Source organism: Lethenteron reissneri, chromosome 9 (genome assembly GCF_015708825.2).
Source record: "Lethenteron reissneri isolate LAM-NWPU_2019-01 chromosome 9, ASM1570882v1, whole genome shotgun sequence".
NCBI classification, from domain to species: domain Eukaryota; kingdom Metazoa; phylum Chordata; class Hyperoartia; order Petromyzontiformes; family Petromyzontidae; genus Lethenteron; species Lethenteron reissneri.
The window spans coordinates 11,480,654-11,499,678 of NC_083787.1; the positions used below are offsets into that span (position 1 = coordinate 11,480,654).

General features: G+C 53.4%; 1 protein-coding gene across 1 annotated transcript; it reads right to left on the minus strand.

Moving 5' to 3' along the window:
• Window positions 1-1,764: 1,764 nt before the first annotated feature.
• On the minus strand, window positions 1,765-16,066 carry LOC133340239 (tubulin beta chain-like). The gene is made up of 6 exons (XM_061548271.1): window positions 15,888-16,066; window positions 11,217-11,325; window positions 10,002-10,112; window positions 8,913-9,157; window positions 6,853-7,455; window positions 1,765-5,108 (listed from the first exon to the last, which is right to left on the minus strand). Exons 1-6 carry the CDS (start codon window positions 15,942-15,944, stop codon window positions 4,890-4,892), a joined length of 1,344 nt encoding a protein of 447 aa, XP_061404255.1. The 5' UTR covers window positions 15,945-16,066; the 3' UTR covers window positions 1,765-4,889.
• Between the last annotated feature and the right edge of the window lie 2,959 nt (window positions 16,067-19,025).

Sequence of the window (19,025 nt, forward strand, 5' to 3'; positions counted from 1 at the left end):
GTCTGACCCCCCCCCCCCCACCAGGTGCATGACGTCATTTATGGACGGTCCCCAAGCCTCGTGCAAGGGGGATACGGCCAGCGCAGATTCACCGGGGTCTCCGGCCCCGAATATCTGGAACCACGCCAGATGTCTGGGAAGAGGTGGGAGTACCCACGCTTTACCCCACCGCACGCGGTGACTTGCCGATTGACAAAATCTTTTTTTTTATTTGTACCAAGTAAGGCTCACTGAGCTGCGTAGTTCTTTTCCAGAAGCAACCTGGCCATCACACATGATAGCTCAATAGAGTGGGCGAATCGTGTGGAAATGCATAGCAGCCAAAAACTACAAACGGTATGTTGGTTCTAAATGTGGAGGCTAAAACCGGAGGATCCCAGTGAAAAATCCACCAACTATGGCATACCGATACATCATGCTGAGTGGACAGAGCGGTGGAAGGGAGATTTAATAAACTTGCACCATTGTGCCAACCGCCGCGCCGAAAAATCGAATCGAACCGGCGAGACCACTCTTGAGAACCCCTGACGTGCATGTGTAGTGACATAAGAAGGGAGGGGCTGCTGGGGGCTCTGGGATCCCAGGCGAGTCCAGACGCTTAAGCCTCTGGGCGCCAGGCGTTGAGTTCCCAGGCGCTTAATCCCCTAGGCGCCGCCAACGGGGGGGGGGGGGGGGGGGCTGCGTGTGCTCTGTGGGATGTCTGGTGGCGCACACGGCCCCACCCCTCGTTGGACCAGGCATAAAAGGAGAGCTCCCTGGACGATCGGGGCCCAGTTGTAACTCAAGACTCAAGACCCACGACCAGCCATCTGAAGACCCTGGGATGCTGTGAGAGCCAGTGGTGGGACTCTGGAACTCCCGACTCTACGACCTTGTGAGGGCGAGCGTAGCCAGAGTAGAGTATCTAGAGTATCTAGGCTGTGTAGCTAGGCTGTGTACCTAGGCTGTAACAGAGTATCAGGACTGTTGGAGTGTTGTATTGTAATAAAGAAGTTACATCTACAAGTGTCTCCGGAACCCGTTACACATGTACGTCGAGATCACAGTGGTAACAGTGTAGGAGAGCCGACACAAGGTTGAAGAGGGGTTCGTCTTTTATTCCTTTCCTCCAGTCCACACCTGTCCCCAGCCATCTCAATCTCGTTCCTGCCAAGATCCCCCTCTTCCCGCCCGTCCTCTCCCTTATATCTCCTCGCTCGCTTCTCCCCCTTCCCCTGTCACCGTCCCACTCCCCCTCCTATTGGTGGGAATCCTTCCCCTGACATCCCTTACAACAGAATCCCGGCGGTGGTGGCGACGCTGCACGTGGCTTGTACTCCAGCACTGTGGAGACAGCGGCGAGGGTTGGCGGATCACCACACGGAGATGTGAAAGTCGCCTTTCTCGTGGGCGTAGAGGAGGCAAACGTACCCTAGATCGTCAGGACCAGGCAGTACAGCAAAACATGTGGACGCCACCTGTTCCGTCTGTGTGGCATAGAGTGTTTCCTCCCCTTGCACGCGTGCATTTTCTCCGGGTGCACTCATTAGTTGGCTGAAAACATCTTAATAAAGAGGGGACTGCAAAGCTTGGGCAATTGTTGGCACCGGGTCACCGCGTGTCTGCTGCCTCCCTGCCCGTCTGTGATTACTCCTCGCGCATCTGAGTCGTCCTCTGGACCTCTCTCGACGAGAGCGAGTGAGTAGTGCGCAGGGGCGGCTCCCATTATGATATTCGATTCAAGTCTTGGGGACACTCTCACACAGAGCGGGCGGAGGGCGAGGATAAAGTTGGCAGCTTTTTTGTTTTATTCTTGTTGGCTCGCACTCCGACACGCGTAACAAAGCACGCGTTAGAAAGCACGCGTCGCGAGTGACGTACGTGTCCGCGCAAGCTCGTCCCGCAAAATAATACAAAGAACACATCGATGCACCACCACAGCGCATGCGACACTGACAAATGATATCAACATAGACCTCGACAAATGCTTTGCATAAAGTTCGTGGCAACAGACCGGAGGAGGCGACGACAGAAGCAGAGTTCATGGATGAGGGGGACCAAACGGCGGGAGGAGAGGGGAATTAGACCCGGGGTCAGAGTTTACGTTGGTGCCAATTAAATTGGCAAAACTTCAGTGGTAGGGCTACTCGGCAAAAAACCATGTCAACCTTGTTGGTGGACGTGCCAACGTATCATGTTGACCAGGTAATTGCAGTGTTTATTTACAAGGGCCAGGAGTGTATTGGTCGTTCTTTGTTCAGTCCGTAAATGGAGCGGAAGATGGTAGCAGCCTTCGTTCACGCGACCGACTCTGTTTGAGCGAGAAATCACGACTCACGCCACCGCCGGCCCCGGCGACCGAACATCGATCAACGATCTCCCGGTCACCAGAGCGGCGACGACTCGAGCCTCTAACTTCCCACTTCTGGGCGAGGCTCCCCCTCTCTCTCTCGCTGTCTGCCATGGTCTCCCATTCCTTTCACTCCTTTAGTTGCTCCTGTCCAGAAGTGGCCTCCGGACTCCCTTCATTACACGATTGGCGACGACCAACTGTGTGTACATGGTTGGCGGTCAAATCTACCAACTGTGCATCATTACAAAAAAAGAATAGCAACGACATCAGCTCCGTGTTCGACGTTGCAACATTTGCATCCGTTGCTCTGTATTCTGTAGCACTATTCCGCAGAGGTTACACAGAGCCCAGTCGTCACAGTATTAACACGTTCTCAATTGGGGCCCCTGTGGTCCACAAACCACGTGGTACCGCCACTACCAAATCAGGGCTGTAAACATGGGGGGGATAATAACTTCCCAACGGGTTTGAACACGCGATAGCCTCTTCCCGTTGACAGTGGCATGCGTCCGAATAGCTCACGACGGTTTGTTGATCCCTTCCTAAAGCAAGAACACGACTAAATGTTTTGGCCAACTCAGGTCGGCACCGGCGGATGGGATCCCTGGTCTGGGTCCGCGGACTTTAACTGGACACGTGTGTGTGCCCGTTCGGCAGAGAGACGGTGTTCGGATGATGAGGTGAGGAGTGGGCGGAGGAGGCACGGCAAGATGGGTCACTTGTCGATTAAAAGTGAAGGGTCGACGCATGGTCAACCCTCGTCCATCCTGGGTATGGTGGTTCACACTGCGTGATGATAATTAGATAGCAGTGATTAAATGATCAACAGTGGTAGTGAATTGACAGTGAAAGGTTGGTTAATGGTAGTGGACCCATTAACGCCTCGCGACACGAAGTCGTGATGATGAAGACAATGCTGCAATGATGGATGTGGTAGTGCAGTTATTTACTGGACATCTGTGAAAAAGAGCTTTATAGGTCATCGGATTTCTCCAGGATAATGAACGATTCTGATCTGGGTGTCGAGGTTATGCGATGTGGCAGTATATTCTGATGCGGTTGACGAGATGATGTGGTAGGCGTATTGTGACGATGGTGTCATGATGGTGACAACGTGGTGGTAGTGGTGTCACAATATGGTGTTGTGTTGTAATTCTATCGTGATCATGTGACGAGACGGGCCGCCAGTTTGTCGTGACAATGGTGTGATGATGCGATGTTGTGAAATTCTTGCAATGACAACATAGAGTGGCATGACGTGGCGATGATGATGTGATAACGACGATGATGATGTCATGACGACGACGACGTGCTGGCTCACATACGCATGCGCTGTTACACGTGTTTAATACATGACGGCCTGTGGCTTAGCTCACGAGAATCCGCGGAAGCTTCTCAGTCATCTCTCCTCCTTCCCTCCACACCGAGGTTTGCGCTGACCAATGTTGCTTGTTCGATTTCCTTCCAGAGTGTGGTTGAGAAAGCGTATTCCAGTTTTCAAAAGCGTCAGGGAGGTCCCGTCGATGGCATCGGCACCGCGTGGTTTCAGGTAGCGGAGGCTACAAAAGCTCCAACCCGGATTTTTCAGTCTCCAGTGATAAAAACCCCATGCAGGTGGACGTTTGGAATGTGAGGCTGAATGATGATGGTGGTGGTGGTGAATGCACGAGAGCTGAACTACAACAGACCAGTTCTGCCTTTGCATACAATTTACTTGAGAATGGAAACCCCGAGGTGACGTTTGGAGTTGCCTCCTCAACCTGGAACGGTGAGCAATCGCTGATATATGGGGAAGTTACAACGATGCCCCTCATTGAGAATCTCAGTGTTCACTGTGTGTATGTGCGTGCGATGTATTAATAAATAAATAAAACAAAGACAAAGATCCCCTATATAGTCTGAACAGGCTGTTGGGACAAGTGCTGTTAGCAAGCCCCTATGAAGGCCGGCACGGCGCAGGAGGGGGTGGGTGACCAGCACCATGCCCGGCCAAATTTGTCTTCCCAGTGGCGATGTTTACACACTGCACCAGGAACGCATTTGAGGCTGAGTCGACCTAAGAGAGGCCCAGGACTGATACAGATAATCATCACTGGTGTTGGCCGTGATCGGGAATTTAACTTGGGTTGCCATGTTTGTAGCGCAGCACGCAGTGCCCGCTTGTTGTCCAAATGCCGACCGTGCTTAACTTCGATTTCCATAACGGCATTCCCCCGCTGTTTGATCTGACCAACGACGATCTGACCGCCGGCGTGGTGGCAAGGCCGCCAACACGGCAGCTTTGCCACCAGCACAGCGACCTGACTGCCGGGGTTGGCTGATAGCCCACCAGTATGACAGCCTGACTAGCGGAATGACAATTTTTACCACCTGCAGAATGACAGCTTCACCACCAGCATGGCGACTCACACCCACACACACACACCCCAAACCAAATCCATTGGGCAGCGCAAATGGAACCATCGAGAGAGAGAGAGAAAGAGAGAAAGGGAGAGAGCGACGAGGAAGCTTCCATGGATTTCATCACCCCCGGCAAGCGACGAGGTCACCCGACGTCTCAGGCCTCCTCATCGTCCTCGCCCTCCTCTTCCTCGAACTCGCCCGCCTCCTCGGCCGTGGCGTCCTGGTACTGCTGGTACTCGGAGACGAGGTCGTTCATGTTGCTCTCCGCCTCGGTGAACTCCATCTCGTCCATGCCTTCGCCCGTGTACCAGTGGAGGAAGGCCTTGCGGCGGAACATGGCTGTGAACTGCTCGGAGATGCGCTTGAACAGCTCCTGTGGGGCACACGGGGGGGGGGGGGTTACAGGGACTCGGTGTCATGGGTGCGGGCCCGCTGCCCCGTCATACGCGGCCGCTGAACAGTATTTGCTCACAGTCGTAGAGAGAGAATGATTCTAAAGTTACTAAATCTATTTTTTATTTTACCATGTAAGGCCCAATGAGCTACGTAGCTCTATTTCATCATCATCATCACCACGTAGACATTTATAGCAGCATAAATATTCTAAATGTGTGATGTTGATTCTAAATGTGAAGGGGAAAACCGGAGGACCCTGAGAAAAATACAAGTGACCACCAGGAGAGAGACATGCAAACACCAAATATACAGGCATTATTGTTGGGATCGAATCCACAACCTCCTGTATACTAGACGAGGGAGTTAACATTTCGCCATAGTGACTTGGGGGCACAATAAACCACAGACAAGCAAGAGGGCAGCCACATGATGAGCAGGTGCCAACAATTGCCCAAGCTCTACGGTCCTCTATATATATTAAGGTGTTATTGGGCAATTAATGATTATTTTCATGTGGGAGGAAACCAGAGCACCTAGAGAAAACCCACGCATACCAGGGGGAAACACCCTATCCCACACAGACGGAACAGTTGGTGTCCACATTTTTGCTATAAAAACGTTTCGTGACATTTGTGTGATCCAACAACTCTCGCCTCCACACGGGCATGGGGACATAAGGACTTAATGACCTGAAGGTACAACAGGTGCAAAGAGATTGAGAACATGGGAACATGAGGCCATGGCGATTCAAGAACATATGGATATGGAGACATGAGGATATGAGGACAGGAGGGCATTACAGGCAGGGCCATAGGGACACGGGGACACGGAAGCATGAGCACATGGAGAAAGAGGGACGTGGGGCCATGTGATATAGAGGGGGAGTATAAGAACATGGGGGAACACAGGGGCGTGGGAATGTTGGGATCCTGTGAACATTAAAACATGGGGTTGTGAGAACGTGGGGTCATGGGTGTACAGGGGAGATGTGACATGGGAACGCAGGCACACGGAGCTGCACGGTGACCAACAGCTTCTTGAATCCATCTGTGCACAAATGTGAACATTAACCGCTTGTACGCGTGGTGGGTTTTCTCTCTGATTCTTCCAATATCCCACCATGTAAAAAAGCCAAACCTCTCATCGATGGAAACAACGGCCCCACATCCCACTGTAGCGGGAACTCTCGCATAGAGGAAATCCCGAGACTCGGCAAGACTTCCTTGAGAAAAATAAATAAAATCAAGGCATCTACCACCGTTACCATCACCAAGAGTAACGAAACCCTCTGATTAATATGGTCGACTACGTATGGTTGCAAAATAAGTTCAACATACACACGCACATATACGTAAATACGGTGTGAAGGAAAGGAACGAGCCCGGTCAGTGCAACATTGACAGGCTGTGACGCGTGGAGTGGGCACAGTGGCAGAGGTAACGGGAGCACGCAGAATGAAAAGTGCGCAAAGTAACGTAGAGAGGTGGTGCAAAGCTCGGAATGATTTACAGGAACTGGCTCATCTCTATACTCCAAACGAGGTGCCCCCTGAGATCTTCGGATCGTCTTCTTTTAAGTCAAGGCTCATTTCCTGCGGGGGTGATCGGGCTTTTTGCCAGTTGAGCTCCCAAGCTTTGGAATGCTTGTGCCTTTGTGAATGAGACAATCATAATTCGTGAGAGCTCTATTTAAACCATGCGCCCGCCCACCCCCCCGCTCACCTGGATGGCCGTGCTGTTGCCGATGAAGGTGGCGGACATCTTGAGGCCACGCGGCGGGATGTCGCACACGGCCGTCTTCACGTTGTTGGGGATCCACTCGACGAAGTAGCTGCTGTTCTTGTTCTGCACGCTCAGCATCTGCTCGTCCACCTCCTTCATGGACATACGCCCGCGGAAGATGGCGGCCACCGTGAGGTAGCGGCCGTGCCGCGGGTCGCACGCCGCCATCATGTTCTTAGCGTCGAACATCTGCTGGGTGAGCTCGGGCACGGTGAGCGCGCGGTACTGCTGCGAGCCGCGGCTGGTGAGCGGCGCGAAGCCCGGCATGAAGAAGTGCAGGCGAGGGAAGGGCACCATGTTGACGGCGAGCTTGCGCAGGTCGGCGTTGAGCTGTCCCGGGAAGCGCAGGCAGGTGGTGACGCCGCTCATGGTGGCCGACACCAGGTGGTTGAGGTCGCCGTATGTGGGCGTCGTGAGCTTGAGGGTGCGGAAGCAGATGTCATAGAGCGCCTCGTTGTCGATGCAGTATGTCTCGTCCGTGTTCTCCACCAGCTGGTGGACCGACAGCGTCGCGTTGTACGGCTCCACCACCGTGTCCGACACCTGCGTTGGGGAGAGAGTGGGGGGGGGGGGGAGCGTGAGAAAGTACGTATGTGGGTGGGTGAGTGGGTGGGTGGGTGAGTGGGTGGGTGGGAGAGTGGGTAGCTGGCTGGGGTGGGCAAATGGGTTTGTGGGTAGGCGAGTGGATAGATGGGTGGATGGGTGAGTGGGTAGATGGGTGGATGGGCGAGTGGGTAGGTGGGTGGGTGATTGGGTAGGTGGTTGGGTGATTGGGTGGGTAGGTGGTTTGGTGGGTGGGCGAGTGGATTGGTGGGTGGGCAAGTGGGTTGAAAGGTGGGTGGGCGAGAGGTTTGGTGGGTGGATGGGTGAGTGGGTGGGTGGGCAAGTGGGTCGGTGGGTGGGTGTGCGAGTTGGTTGGTAGGCAGATGGGTGAGTGGTGTTGATCGGCTCCACCACTGTGTCCGACACTTAGGGTGGTGTGGGGGGCAGTCGTGGTTGGGTTATATTTAGGGGTACTCATAGAGGTAGAGTTAAAGCAGGGGTATTGGTTAGGGTTAGAGTTTAGTGTCAATTAAGTGGCAGAGGTAGAAGTTACGCATACAGAGGTTATGGTTTAGGATCAGTCAGGGATAGTATTCAGTGGTTGCTTCTGGGTGGAGGGTGTGTGTGGATAGGGTTTTTATACAGAAGGAAACAATATTCTCTGTTCTTTCGATAAAGTCACGTGGATAGAAAATAAAATAAAAAATAATAAAGAAGGAAATAATGTTTTCCTATTCGATTGTTCCAACAATTTTTTGCTAATTTTTGAACCTATAATTCTACCAATTTTTGACTACTGGGACACTCCATTGGAACCTCATTTGTGGTGGATATAACCAGATTTGTCAATGTGATCAATAGTTACATTTTAATGTGCAATTCTATTGAGGGGGACTGTGTGTTGTCTTGGTGCGCCTGGGACTATTTTTGATGCCTTGCCCAAGTTTGATGAATTGGTGTACTTATGCAATTTGAACTTTTATACTTGATCTATTCTTTGTATTAACTTTTAGGGTTTTTTTTACCTTTCCTATACTTTGCACACCTATCGTGTTTTTGCATTGTTTGTTATTGTAACGTTATGACCCCGTGCCCCTACTGGACATCTGCAAAAAAAGAGCTTTATAGCTCATCGGATTTTTCCAGGATAAATACCGATTGTCATTCTGGGTAAATGTCAGTGTCAGGTCTAGGTTCAGAACTCGTGTCAGGGCAAGCATTGGGGCAACTACTCGTGTAGGACCTCGTGCCAGGTGTAGTTCCAGTTCCTCAGTCTCAGGGTGGCAGGGCTGGTGTCACCTTGAGTGAAGGCACCACGCTGAAAAGTATTCATGATGCGGTCGGGGTTCATCCTCCAGAGCTATGCCCTTTGGGGCTGTAATCCATAATCCTCCTGTACATTATTTTAGTCCTCCTGTTCTATAGCCCTCCACCGAGTAGTTCTCTAGTCTGCTCACCTTGGGGGAGGGCACCACACTGAAGGTGTTCATGATGCGGTCGGGGTACTCCTCGCGAATCTTGCTGATGAGCAGGGTGCCCATGCCCGAGCCGGTGCCCCCGCCCAGCGAGTGCGTCAGCTGGAAGCCCTGCAGGCAGTCGCAGCTCTCCGCCTCCTTGCGCACCACGTCCAGCACCGAGTCCACCAGCTCCGCACCCTCCGTGTAGTGGCCCTTGGCCCAGTTGTTACCCGCGCCACTCTGGCCTGCGGTGGAATGGGTGGGAGGGGGGGTCACTATGTGGCCCGGCGCATCTTGCGTCATTGCATCTCGCTTCCCCCCCCCCCAGGGCGGAGTGGTAGTGTAGCAGTTAACGCGCTGAGCTACGAACCCGGCGACCCGAGTTCGATTCCCGCTCACGGCCAACATCAATGACAATTATCTGAACCGGTCCTGGGCTTTCTCTAGGTCGACTCAGCCTCAAATGAGTTCCTGGTGCGGTGTGTAGTCACGAGGGAGATAAAGGCAGCCCTGTGTGGTGCTGGCCACCCACCCCCTTGTGTGCCGTGGTGGCCTTCATCAGGTGCTCGCTAACAACAAAGTCTGTTCAGGCTATACGAGGGATCTTTGTCTTTGGGATTTCTCAACAAATTGAAGTGGGCGGATGGGACAACCTGGGACCCTCCGACGAAGCTAACGGTTTTGGAGGTTCGTGGTTCGGTTCTGGCAGGCCGCACTGATTCATAACTCTGCGCCGTCTGCATCGCGGTGGACGTTAAGGATCACGTGGCATCTTTCAGAACGAGGAAGGAGGCCATGGTGTGCCGATGTCATGGTCCAAGTTTTCAAAAATTGAAAATTACATTGCAAAATTACGCAAATGGGATCACACTAAACTAAACTATATTTATTTTACCAGGCAAGGCCCTCTGAGCTATATAGCTATTTTTCAGAAGCGACCTGGCGATCACAAATTATTGCTCGATTAAGTGGTTTTATCACAGACTCATGCCCCAGGTCACTCTTGCAATGAGACTCCTGTCCTGGTCTCCTGAGATCACATCGGGTTCAACAAAATCAAGGAAGCGAGCAGCAGCCTTGGTTGCCTACCGAAGACGAAGTTGTCGGGCCGGAAGATTTGTCCGAAAGGTCCGGAGCGGACGGAGTCCATGGTGCCGGGTTCCAGGTCGACTAGGATGGCTCTTGGGACGAACTTACCCCCTGCAGATACGCATGGGACCCACACAGAGACACAGACACGCACAGAGACACACACACAGAGACACACACAGAGACACGTGCAGAGACACACGCAGAGACACAGGCAGATACAGACACATAGTTACACACACACACGTGTACACACACACACACGTGTGTATACACCAATCCATCTCCCTATAACATTCTCTGAATCTCGATCGGCAAACACATTTTGGCTCTGACCATCATCATCACGAAGCCTCGTCGCAATTACAAGGGATAAAAAAGCTGACTATCTTACCGATTATGCTTATAAAGGATGTGATGATGGCACGTGTTTATTATGATGGTGATGATGATAATAAAACGTGGTTACTTTAAAACGTGATCGGTGATGATGACGGTGATGGCTATACAAAGTCAATCACCTCCTCTATAGTTTACCCCACAGATGTAAGCTCTGTTTGCGAGCGCCTATTAAACTCGGGCCAGTGGCGTAGGAACGACATTATCAGCTCAGGGGGTGCGGCAATCGGATCATGTGGCGCCCCAATAATTGATTTGTCCCGCACAGTCGCTCCTAGAGGCTGTTCTAGATCGCGCGTCTTCTCTTGCCTCATCACGTCCTCGTTACGCTCACGGTCTCGAACATTTAACGCTGTGGGGGTGCTCCATCTTGGCACAATGCAGCTAGGACAGCTCTGCGTGTCTACCTGGTTACACCCTGGTGGTGGTAGTGGTGGTGATGACAACATAGAAACAGACACGCGATGCGCAATTTGCCGAGCGTGAATTAATTAATTAAATGTAAACGCGGAACGCGGATGAAAGCGTTTTCACGAACATAAACTGCGTGCTAAATAAGTCGTTGTTCTCTTTCCACTCTTGTTGGAAACAAAACTCATGTAGGTTGTCAAGGGGGCCCCCCAACTCGTAGCTTTGGCCACCAGAGTGGGGGGGGGGGGGCCAGGGCCAAGGCACCCCCTGCGTGGTGGCCCCACGCCCGTTGCGCCACCGACTCTGGCGCTCGCGCTGTTCACGGCGACGCGAGGCGGCGACGCTGCCCAGCCGCAGTGGGGAGCGGTGAGGCCGAGTGGACCGTGAGGGCTCCCCGCGCCGTACCCGACGCCTCGTTGTAGTAGACGTTGATCCTCTCGAGTTGCAGGTCGCTGTCTCCATGGTACGAGCCCGTGGGGTCGATCCCGTGCTCATCGCTGATCACTTCCCAGAACTGCACGGTGGGGGGGGGGAGGACATGGTGGGGGAGAGAGGGGCACGTGGGGGGGGAGGGACACGGTGGGGGGGGCACGGTGGGGGGGGGGGGGCACGGTGGGGGGGGGGCACGGTGGGGGGGGGGGTTGAAGACGATGGGGCGGGGGCACGGTGGGGGACAGGCGTGGAGACAGGGGGAGGCATCGGGAAGACGTGGAGGGGACACGAGGGAGACACGAGAGGGCCGAGTGAAGACACCAGACACGGGGAGACACGGGGAGACACGAGAGGGCCGAGTGAAGACACCAGACACGGGGAGACACGGGGAGACACGAGAGGGCCGAGTGAAGACACCAGACACGGGGAGACACGGGGAGACACGGGGAGACACGAGAGGGCCGAGTGAAGACACCAGACACGGGGAGACACGGGGAGACACGAGAGGGCCGAGTGAAGACATCAGACACGGGGAGACACGGGGAGACACGGGGAGACACGAGAGGGCCGAGTGAAGACACCAGACACGGGGAGACACGGGGAGACACGGGGGGGGGGGGGGGGGGGGCGTGGAGGAGACAGGGGGCAGACGACTGAGTTGAACTCGCGCTGAGTTGACGCCGCATCATCAACTCCTCGTCATCTTCGCCAGGCAAAGCAATCATCATCACGCTCATCATTACTCAATTGGTTTCGGTATGATGATCACCATCATCATCTGTAATCATGTTCCATTATCATTGGCTTTTTAAAAATGACGAATCGAACGTATTTATCATGTTTACGTGTCCACGTGATCCCCACCACACCGAGGGTTCAGATTTATGGGCACCGATAACCACGCCAGCCGCGTGCCTGGCTCTGCTGCGTCTCCGTGCGTGGCCCGAGTACAACCTTTGTGCGACACGAGCAAATGCCCGCCCAGTCTTCATTCGTTTTGCCATCAATTAATTCATTCAACGACTCAAAAATGCGTTCAATTACAAACTCGTCGGTATTTCCATCGAGTCATTCATCATCGATGCAATCGGTCACACGGTCCCGTTATTTGAATCGTCCGGACAATGATTATCTCATTCATTCATTCGTTCGTCCGAAGATTCGTTCATTCACCAGCTCGATCGCTCGCTCGGCAATTATTCGCCCAATTAATTCGACCGATGGGCGAACGATCGATTCGTCCGCTCAGGTCCGAGAGACGTCGCTGCGTCGGCGCGACCGCCACACCCCGCGCGGAGTCGGGGATTTAGGGTCGCGGGATTTTTCCGGCGGCCTTCGGCGGACAAAGGCAGAGCGAGCGCAGTGGCCGTGGGCGTTTGATGCGCGGCGCTGGAAGCCGTTGGGAGGCGAGGTCCGGCTGAAGCAATACGCGCATCAAGGCAGCGGAATTGCAGCGGCGAATGTTGAGCGCTTCAACGAGCGCCCCCCCCCCCCCACGTAGCGCTGCAGAGGGGCGCGGTGTAAGGAGGTGAGGATGGGAGTGGTGGCGGTGGCGGGGGGTGGGGTGAGGGAGGAGGGAGTGTGGAGTCCGCATTGCGGATACGTGGGAGGGGTCCCGAACCATCCCCCCTCCCCCCCATTTTCATCGCCCCCTCCATCCTCCCCTGCCCTCCCCCGCTAGCCCCCACCCCTGGGCACTCTTCCCAGCGCCCGCCGCACGCCTCCAGCCCGACCCACAGTCTGTGACGACACATCTCAGAGGCGTGTTTGACGCTGGTGCGGCGATGCATCGAAATTGTATCGATTCGTATCGAAATAACCGTTTTAAAAGCCACGACGCAAATAAGGTGCGAATGATGCTCTCATTTCGCTTCGGCGTAACGGTGCCGATGGCCAAATCGTCGCGACTGCTGCGGCTTCAATGGGCGACCACCCCGCACTAAACGGATGCTGGGGGCTGCTTGCAAGGGTACGTGATAGTCTGGTGAAGTATGGTCAAATAACCGCCAGAGCCCCTCACGGCTTGGGGGATGCCCCCGTCGCCTCCTGCACAGCGGCACCCCTACACGGGGGCACACAGATATAGCGCGGTTGGCGTGGGCCCTAGTGCAAGCAATACATTGGGCCCCCCCCCTCACATTCCCCTCCCCAATTCCCCCACTCCTGCACGTATCCCGTGGCCTGGGCACCCATTGGGCTCCGGTGCAGTTGCACCGCCTGTGCACTCCCCTGCACCCCCCCCCTCGCCTGCCCGCTCCCAATGCCTCGACAGCAGCTGGCGAAGCGACCCCACCCCTGAGATCTTGGGGGGTGGTAGGCGGAGCCTCCCCCTTCCCTCTCACCCCAGTTATCAAACCCCAACCCAGGCGCCCCCCCCCCTTCTCCCTCCGACCCTCCAAACTCCACCCACGCCCCTGAAACGTCTCCCCCTTGTCATCAGTCACGACCCTCGGTCGCTATCGAACCCATCCCTTCGCACTCCCCACACCCCTCCCATGCAATCAATGCTACTCACTCCCCAGCAGTGACGTTACTCCAGCCAGGCAGCTACGATCTGCTCGTTCATTTCGCATTCATCGTCAACATACACAGTCATCATCAGCATCACCAACAAAATCATCATCAACATCACCAACATCATCAGTATATCACCAACAACATCATCAGCATACGCAGTCATCATCATCAGCATCGCCAACATCATCAGCGTCACCAACATCACCAATACCATATTCATCAAAATCGCCAACATCATTAGCATCAATAACATCATCAGCATCATCAGCATCGTCGTCTTCGTCATATCCATTTTCATGCTGTTTTATCGATATATACTCAGTGTGCTGATATATCTACGGAAAGAACAGTTGCAAGAATGCCTGCATGTGTTCATTTATTAAATCATGTGGCTGCTTATTATTTATTCATCTCTTATTTCGCTCGCGTCTGCCACGGGTGTCAGGGGGTTGGTTGCACGTTATTAGTATGCAGTGCAAGGCTCCGGCGGGAAGCGGAGAGCGAGCTTGATGATTCTTTAGCCGCTCCAATTAAACACAGAATCGGAATTTTTATTAAGACAACGATGGCTTGATTTAAGCCCTCCCGCCCCCCCAGAATTATTCAAAAGCAACACGAGACGCGATTTTTATAGCAGAAACTGTCGCCTGAAATTCCGCACAGATGGGAGAAATGAAATTGACCATCTGGGGGAGATGATGCGGGAAGTAAGGCATGGGGAGAAAAAAAACCACAATAAAATTAACCTCTCCTAAAATCGATATCTGGGGAAATAGGAGGCCGGGATGAGGGGAGGGGCATCCCCCACTCCCAGGGCGTGGAGAACGGGGGTGGGGGGTGATGTCTTTGTTTCAAATCAAACGCGGATCTATGCAAATCGACGTCACAATTTTTTTTATTAAATATATAAAAAATATATGAATCACCGAATCTATCGATTTCCCTGCAAGGAATGCAACAACCCCCATTAAATTCCTGCTATCACCAACGTTGTGTAATCATGGCAATGTTATTTAGTAATTACAATGTTTCGTTTTTATTATTATTATTCTTTTTTTTGGGTGATGCTGCATTGGGCAGGCGGCGGTGCGCACAACCCCCCCCCCTCACTTTCGTCTCGAACCAACTCTGCCCCTGCAGAGGGACGCCTCACATTGGCGACGGTTCGAACCATGACCCTTCTTCAGAAGCAGCATCAGCGGCAACGTTTTGTTGTTGTTTAACATAATGCGATATTTCGGAGTAACAGCGATAATTGTGACGTTGATGATGTCTCTATCATTGATTGGTGCTTCTATTGCAGTGGCGATGAATCAGCGAATGATCGGATGGATCTCGTCGAATAGCATCGTAGACGATAACTCCTTCGATAGCATTGTGAGGACACACCCTCCCGCGTGTCCGATTTCGAAGATTTATTTGTGTGTTTTATTTGTGGTCCAGTCTCGTAATGCTGTTTCAAGATTCGATGCATGTGCTCCCCCCTCTCGACTCACCAGCGCGCTGAATAATGGTCAAATCACTCTCCCACGGCCCGCACACAGGTTTGGGGAGCACACCCCCCCCCCACCTCATCCAGCAGTGGATTGACAGGAGAGAGGAGGAGGCTATACGGGTAGCAATGCTACTAGGATGGAAGTGTGGGCGGCATCAGCGATCAGACGATTTCTTGACGTCGCGAAATTCGGTGGCGCACGAGGAAGGACCAGGACCACGCCCTCGAAGAGGAGGAGGAGGAAGAGGGGAGGCTAGGAAGAGGTGGAGAATGGGCAATTAATGGGAGGTGGAGCAGGTGAACGAGGAGGAGGTGGCGGTTGTAGGAAGAGGTGGGATCCGTGCAAGAGGAGGGTACAGAAGAACCGTGGAGGTGGTGGAATAAACAAGCGCAGTCGGGGGAGAATGAAGAGGTGGTGATGAGGATTCTGTCTCTTAGGATGAGCATGGTGATGTGTGCCATGTGCATGATGATGTGGAGGATGATGATCTGAATGAATATGGACGAGAGTGTGTATGCTCGTGACGATGTGGATGATGATGATCTGAATGAATACGAATGAGAGCGTTATGATCGTGACAATGATGATGATGGCGGTGGTGGTGGTGGGGGTGACGAGGTGTCACTCTCACCTTGGCGCCGATCTGGTTGCCGCACTGGCCGGCCTGGATGTGCACGATCTCACGCATGGTGGTGGTGGTGGTGGCGGGGAGCGCGGCAGCTGGGGGACTGGTGCAGGACGCGGTGGTGGTGGTGCAGGACGCGGTGGTGGTGCAGAGCGAGACGATGCAGGTCGCGTTTCTTGGGAGGGGAGCGCTCCAGGCCGGCTTCTTATAGCGGCCAGGGAGGCGCCCTCCCACTCATCGTCCCACCCTCTCTCCCCCCTCCCCACCCCACCCGCCCTCTCTCCCTTCCAGTGCCACGCTGTATAACGCGCCCAACATTGTAACCAATGTCAGGGGATTATCCATCCCTTGCGACTCGCGTCCTCTCCCCTCCTCCTCCTCCCCATCTCCTCTCTTCCCCCCTCCTCTACCCTCCCCTGTGCTCCTATCCCATCCCATTATCTCTTCCCCCCTCCCCTCCTTTGCCCCAACCTCTATCCTCCCATCCTCTCTCCTCCCCTCCTCTCCTACCCCCTCCCATCATCTCCCCTCCCCTCCTCCTCTCCATGCGCACCCCTCCCCTTCTCTCGCAATGCGTCTGAGAGAGAGGCATGGAGAGAGGGAGGGAGGGGATGAGGAGGGTGGAGATGGTGGATTGCGGACGCGTGGATGCGCATCACCCAGAATGCGTCGGGAACGAAAAGGCGATGAGGCGGCATTCGCACCGAAATCGTAGAACGCACTGGGGGGTGGGAGCGGCGGCCGAGTGGTTAGCGCACCGCGCTATGATCCCGGCGACCCGAGTTGGATTCCCAGCCAGGGCTGACATCGTATTTGACTAGCATGGTGAGGAAGTCAAATAATCTCCATGATCGAGACCACGTGGAGAGGAGACCTTCATCCAGCAGTGGATTGAAAATTGTTGTGTGCATGTACATGCGCTATGCAATCTGGCTCTTCATGACATGCACGCAGATTCATCGTGCTAACGTCTGTTTGCGTGAGCCGTCGCATGCCCAGCCACCGCATGCCCAAGCAGCTTCTCTTTGGCCAGATCGAGGGGGGTAAACGGGCACAGCACGGGCTGGAGAAGAGATGGAGCTGATGTGGTACGGGAGGATGCGGCGCTGAGTGGACTTGCCGACGACCGGTATCAGAGGTGTCAAGATTGGCCTCTGTGGAGGAGGAAGAGGCTCGTGAAGGACACCACAAGGCCGATGGAGGCAGCCGCCCTCCAGCAACAGCGGAGGGTGGAGAAGAGACGCTCACAACAACGAGCAGAGCACTGGAAGAATAAAGCGCATCTAATTGGCATAGTGGGGAGCACAGGTAGAGCGCATCTGCGATTTATCTCAATCAACCCATGGCACCGGGGTCTGTGCTGGCAGTGTGTACGTGCTGAGAGTGTGTGTTGGGAGTGTGTGTGTGCTTGGAGTGTGTTTACGCTGGGAGTATGCGTGTGTGCTGGAAGTGTGTTTATGCTGGGAGTGTGTAAAATGATGTAGAGCACGTAGGCTTTCGCGACCAATATCATCCATAAGAGGTGTTTTTGGGTTAGATCGCGTAAATGATGTAGAGGTCGACCACGGCGGAGATGGAGTGAGATGGATCAACTTGTGTGCAGGAGATAGATTGCAGGAGATAGATTGGAGTATGGCGGGACCGTGAGTGATGATGTGAGGCGGTCTTCTTTCTGCAGTGGATAGACCGTGGCTCACGGTGATGTGGATATCTTTATTCAGCAGTAGACAGACCATGGCTCATGATCCTGATGTACACGAGTTTGCACTTTACCAGCACCAGTGTGACACGTGACGCAGTACTGTGGACACGTGTCATTGCTTGAATGAAACATTAGGCCGCTATATGTTTTTTTCTGGGTACGTGACCATTAATAATGAACTAAAATTGATTCTTTCGCACTTTAAACGCAATGAATGCATCGAAGGGTGATTTATCATTTAAGAAAAAGTTTATACTCGGGCTAATGGAACTAACAATCATACTTAATACAGTGTTTTTGGGTTAGACCGCGTAAATATGTTGTTAAACCCGCCACCACCCGACACAGCCAATTAGTAAGGTTTGTCACGTAAACAGAACATGCCGTACTAGTGACATGGTCACTAGTACAGCACACCGGTGTATTTATATTGGTCGCAAAAGCCTACGTGTTCAACAATCATACTATAAAGATGAACACGATACAAAATACAATCCATACGAGAAGACACATATAAGACAATCACCTATGTAGCTCTTTTACTGGTAGGAACCTCCTGGTTACACCAGCCCACAGGAGATTATTGTGTCCGTCGTGCAGAGAGGGGCTGGGTGGGGAGGGGAGGGTGAGGAGGGGCTGGGTGGGGAGGGTGGGGAGGGGCTAGTCACCCCGTGGTGCCCTTATAAAACTCAACGTTTAACCTATTCACGCCGGCTTGTGCCCACCCTCACAGTCGGGCATATTTGCGGAATACACCACGCTGCCGTTGACCCTGGCCATTGACCGAGCAACCCAACGTTTCTACTAGCTCCCTCCGCAGCAGGAATGTTTCATAGCGACTTGGCCACTAATGATAGCTCAGCGAAGTGGCTTACCGTGTGGAAACTTATAGCAGCCAAAAACGCGTGATGATTCTCGATGATTCTGGAAACATGAACCCCAAACTGCAATGATTCATAGACTCGTTTGGCTAACGGTGAATCGCTCAATTTGTGGCTAAATTTCAGTTCCGAGAGTTAAAACAAATAAATCAGTTCGACTGTCACGCAGACGAGCATTAACTACGCAGAGTGAGAGCGGACGTGTGCTGCTCTCTGCTGTGCGTGGGGCAGAGCGCCACTTGAAAGAGGGCATCTCAAGAGGCAGCTCTGGGATATCCGCTTCTGAGGGCCGTTTCTCTCTCCGCGAGACACGCGGACGGACGTATCTCCTGCTAAATCAGATTAAAAAAGACAAAAATTATTTTAAAATGTGAGGGCAAGTCCATCCACTTCTAGGTTTCTGAAGTGTTAATGACCGTGTCGAGTTTGTCATTTGTCCTCCGATAAGGCCACTGTGCTCCCGTTGAACAACTCTTGCGGTCACAACTGCCGTTCACCACCCAAAGTGGTGGTGATGTCACCAACTGCGTTTGTGCCAGGCTAGGTGCACCTCGTCGTGAC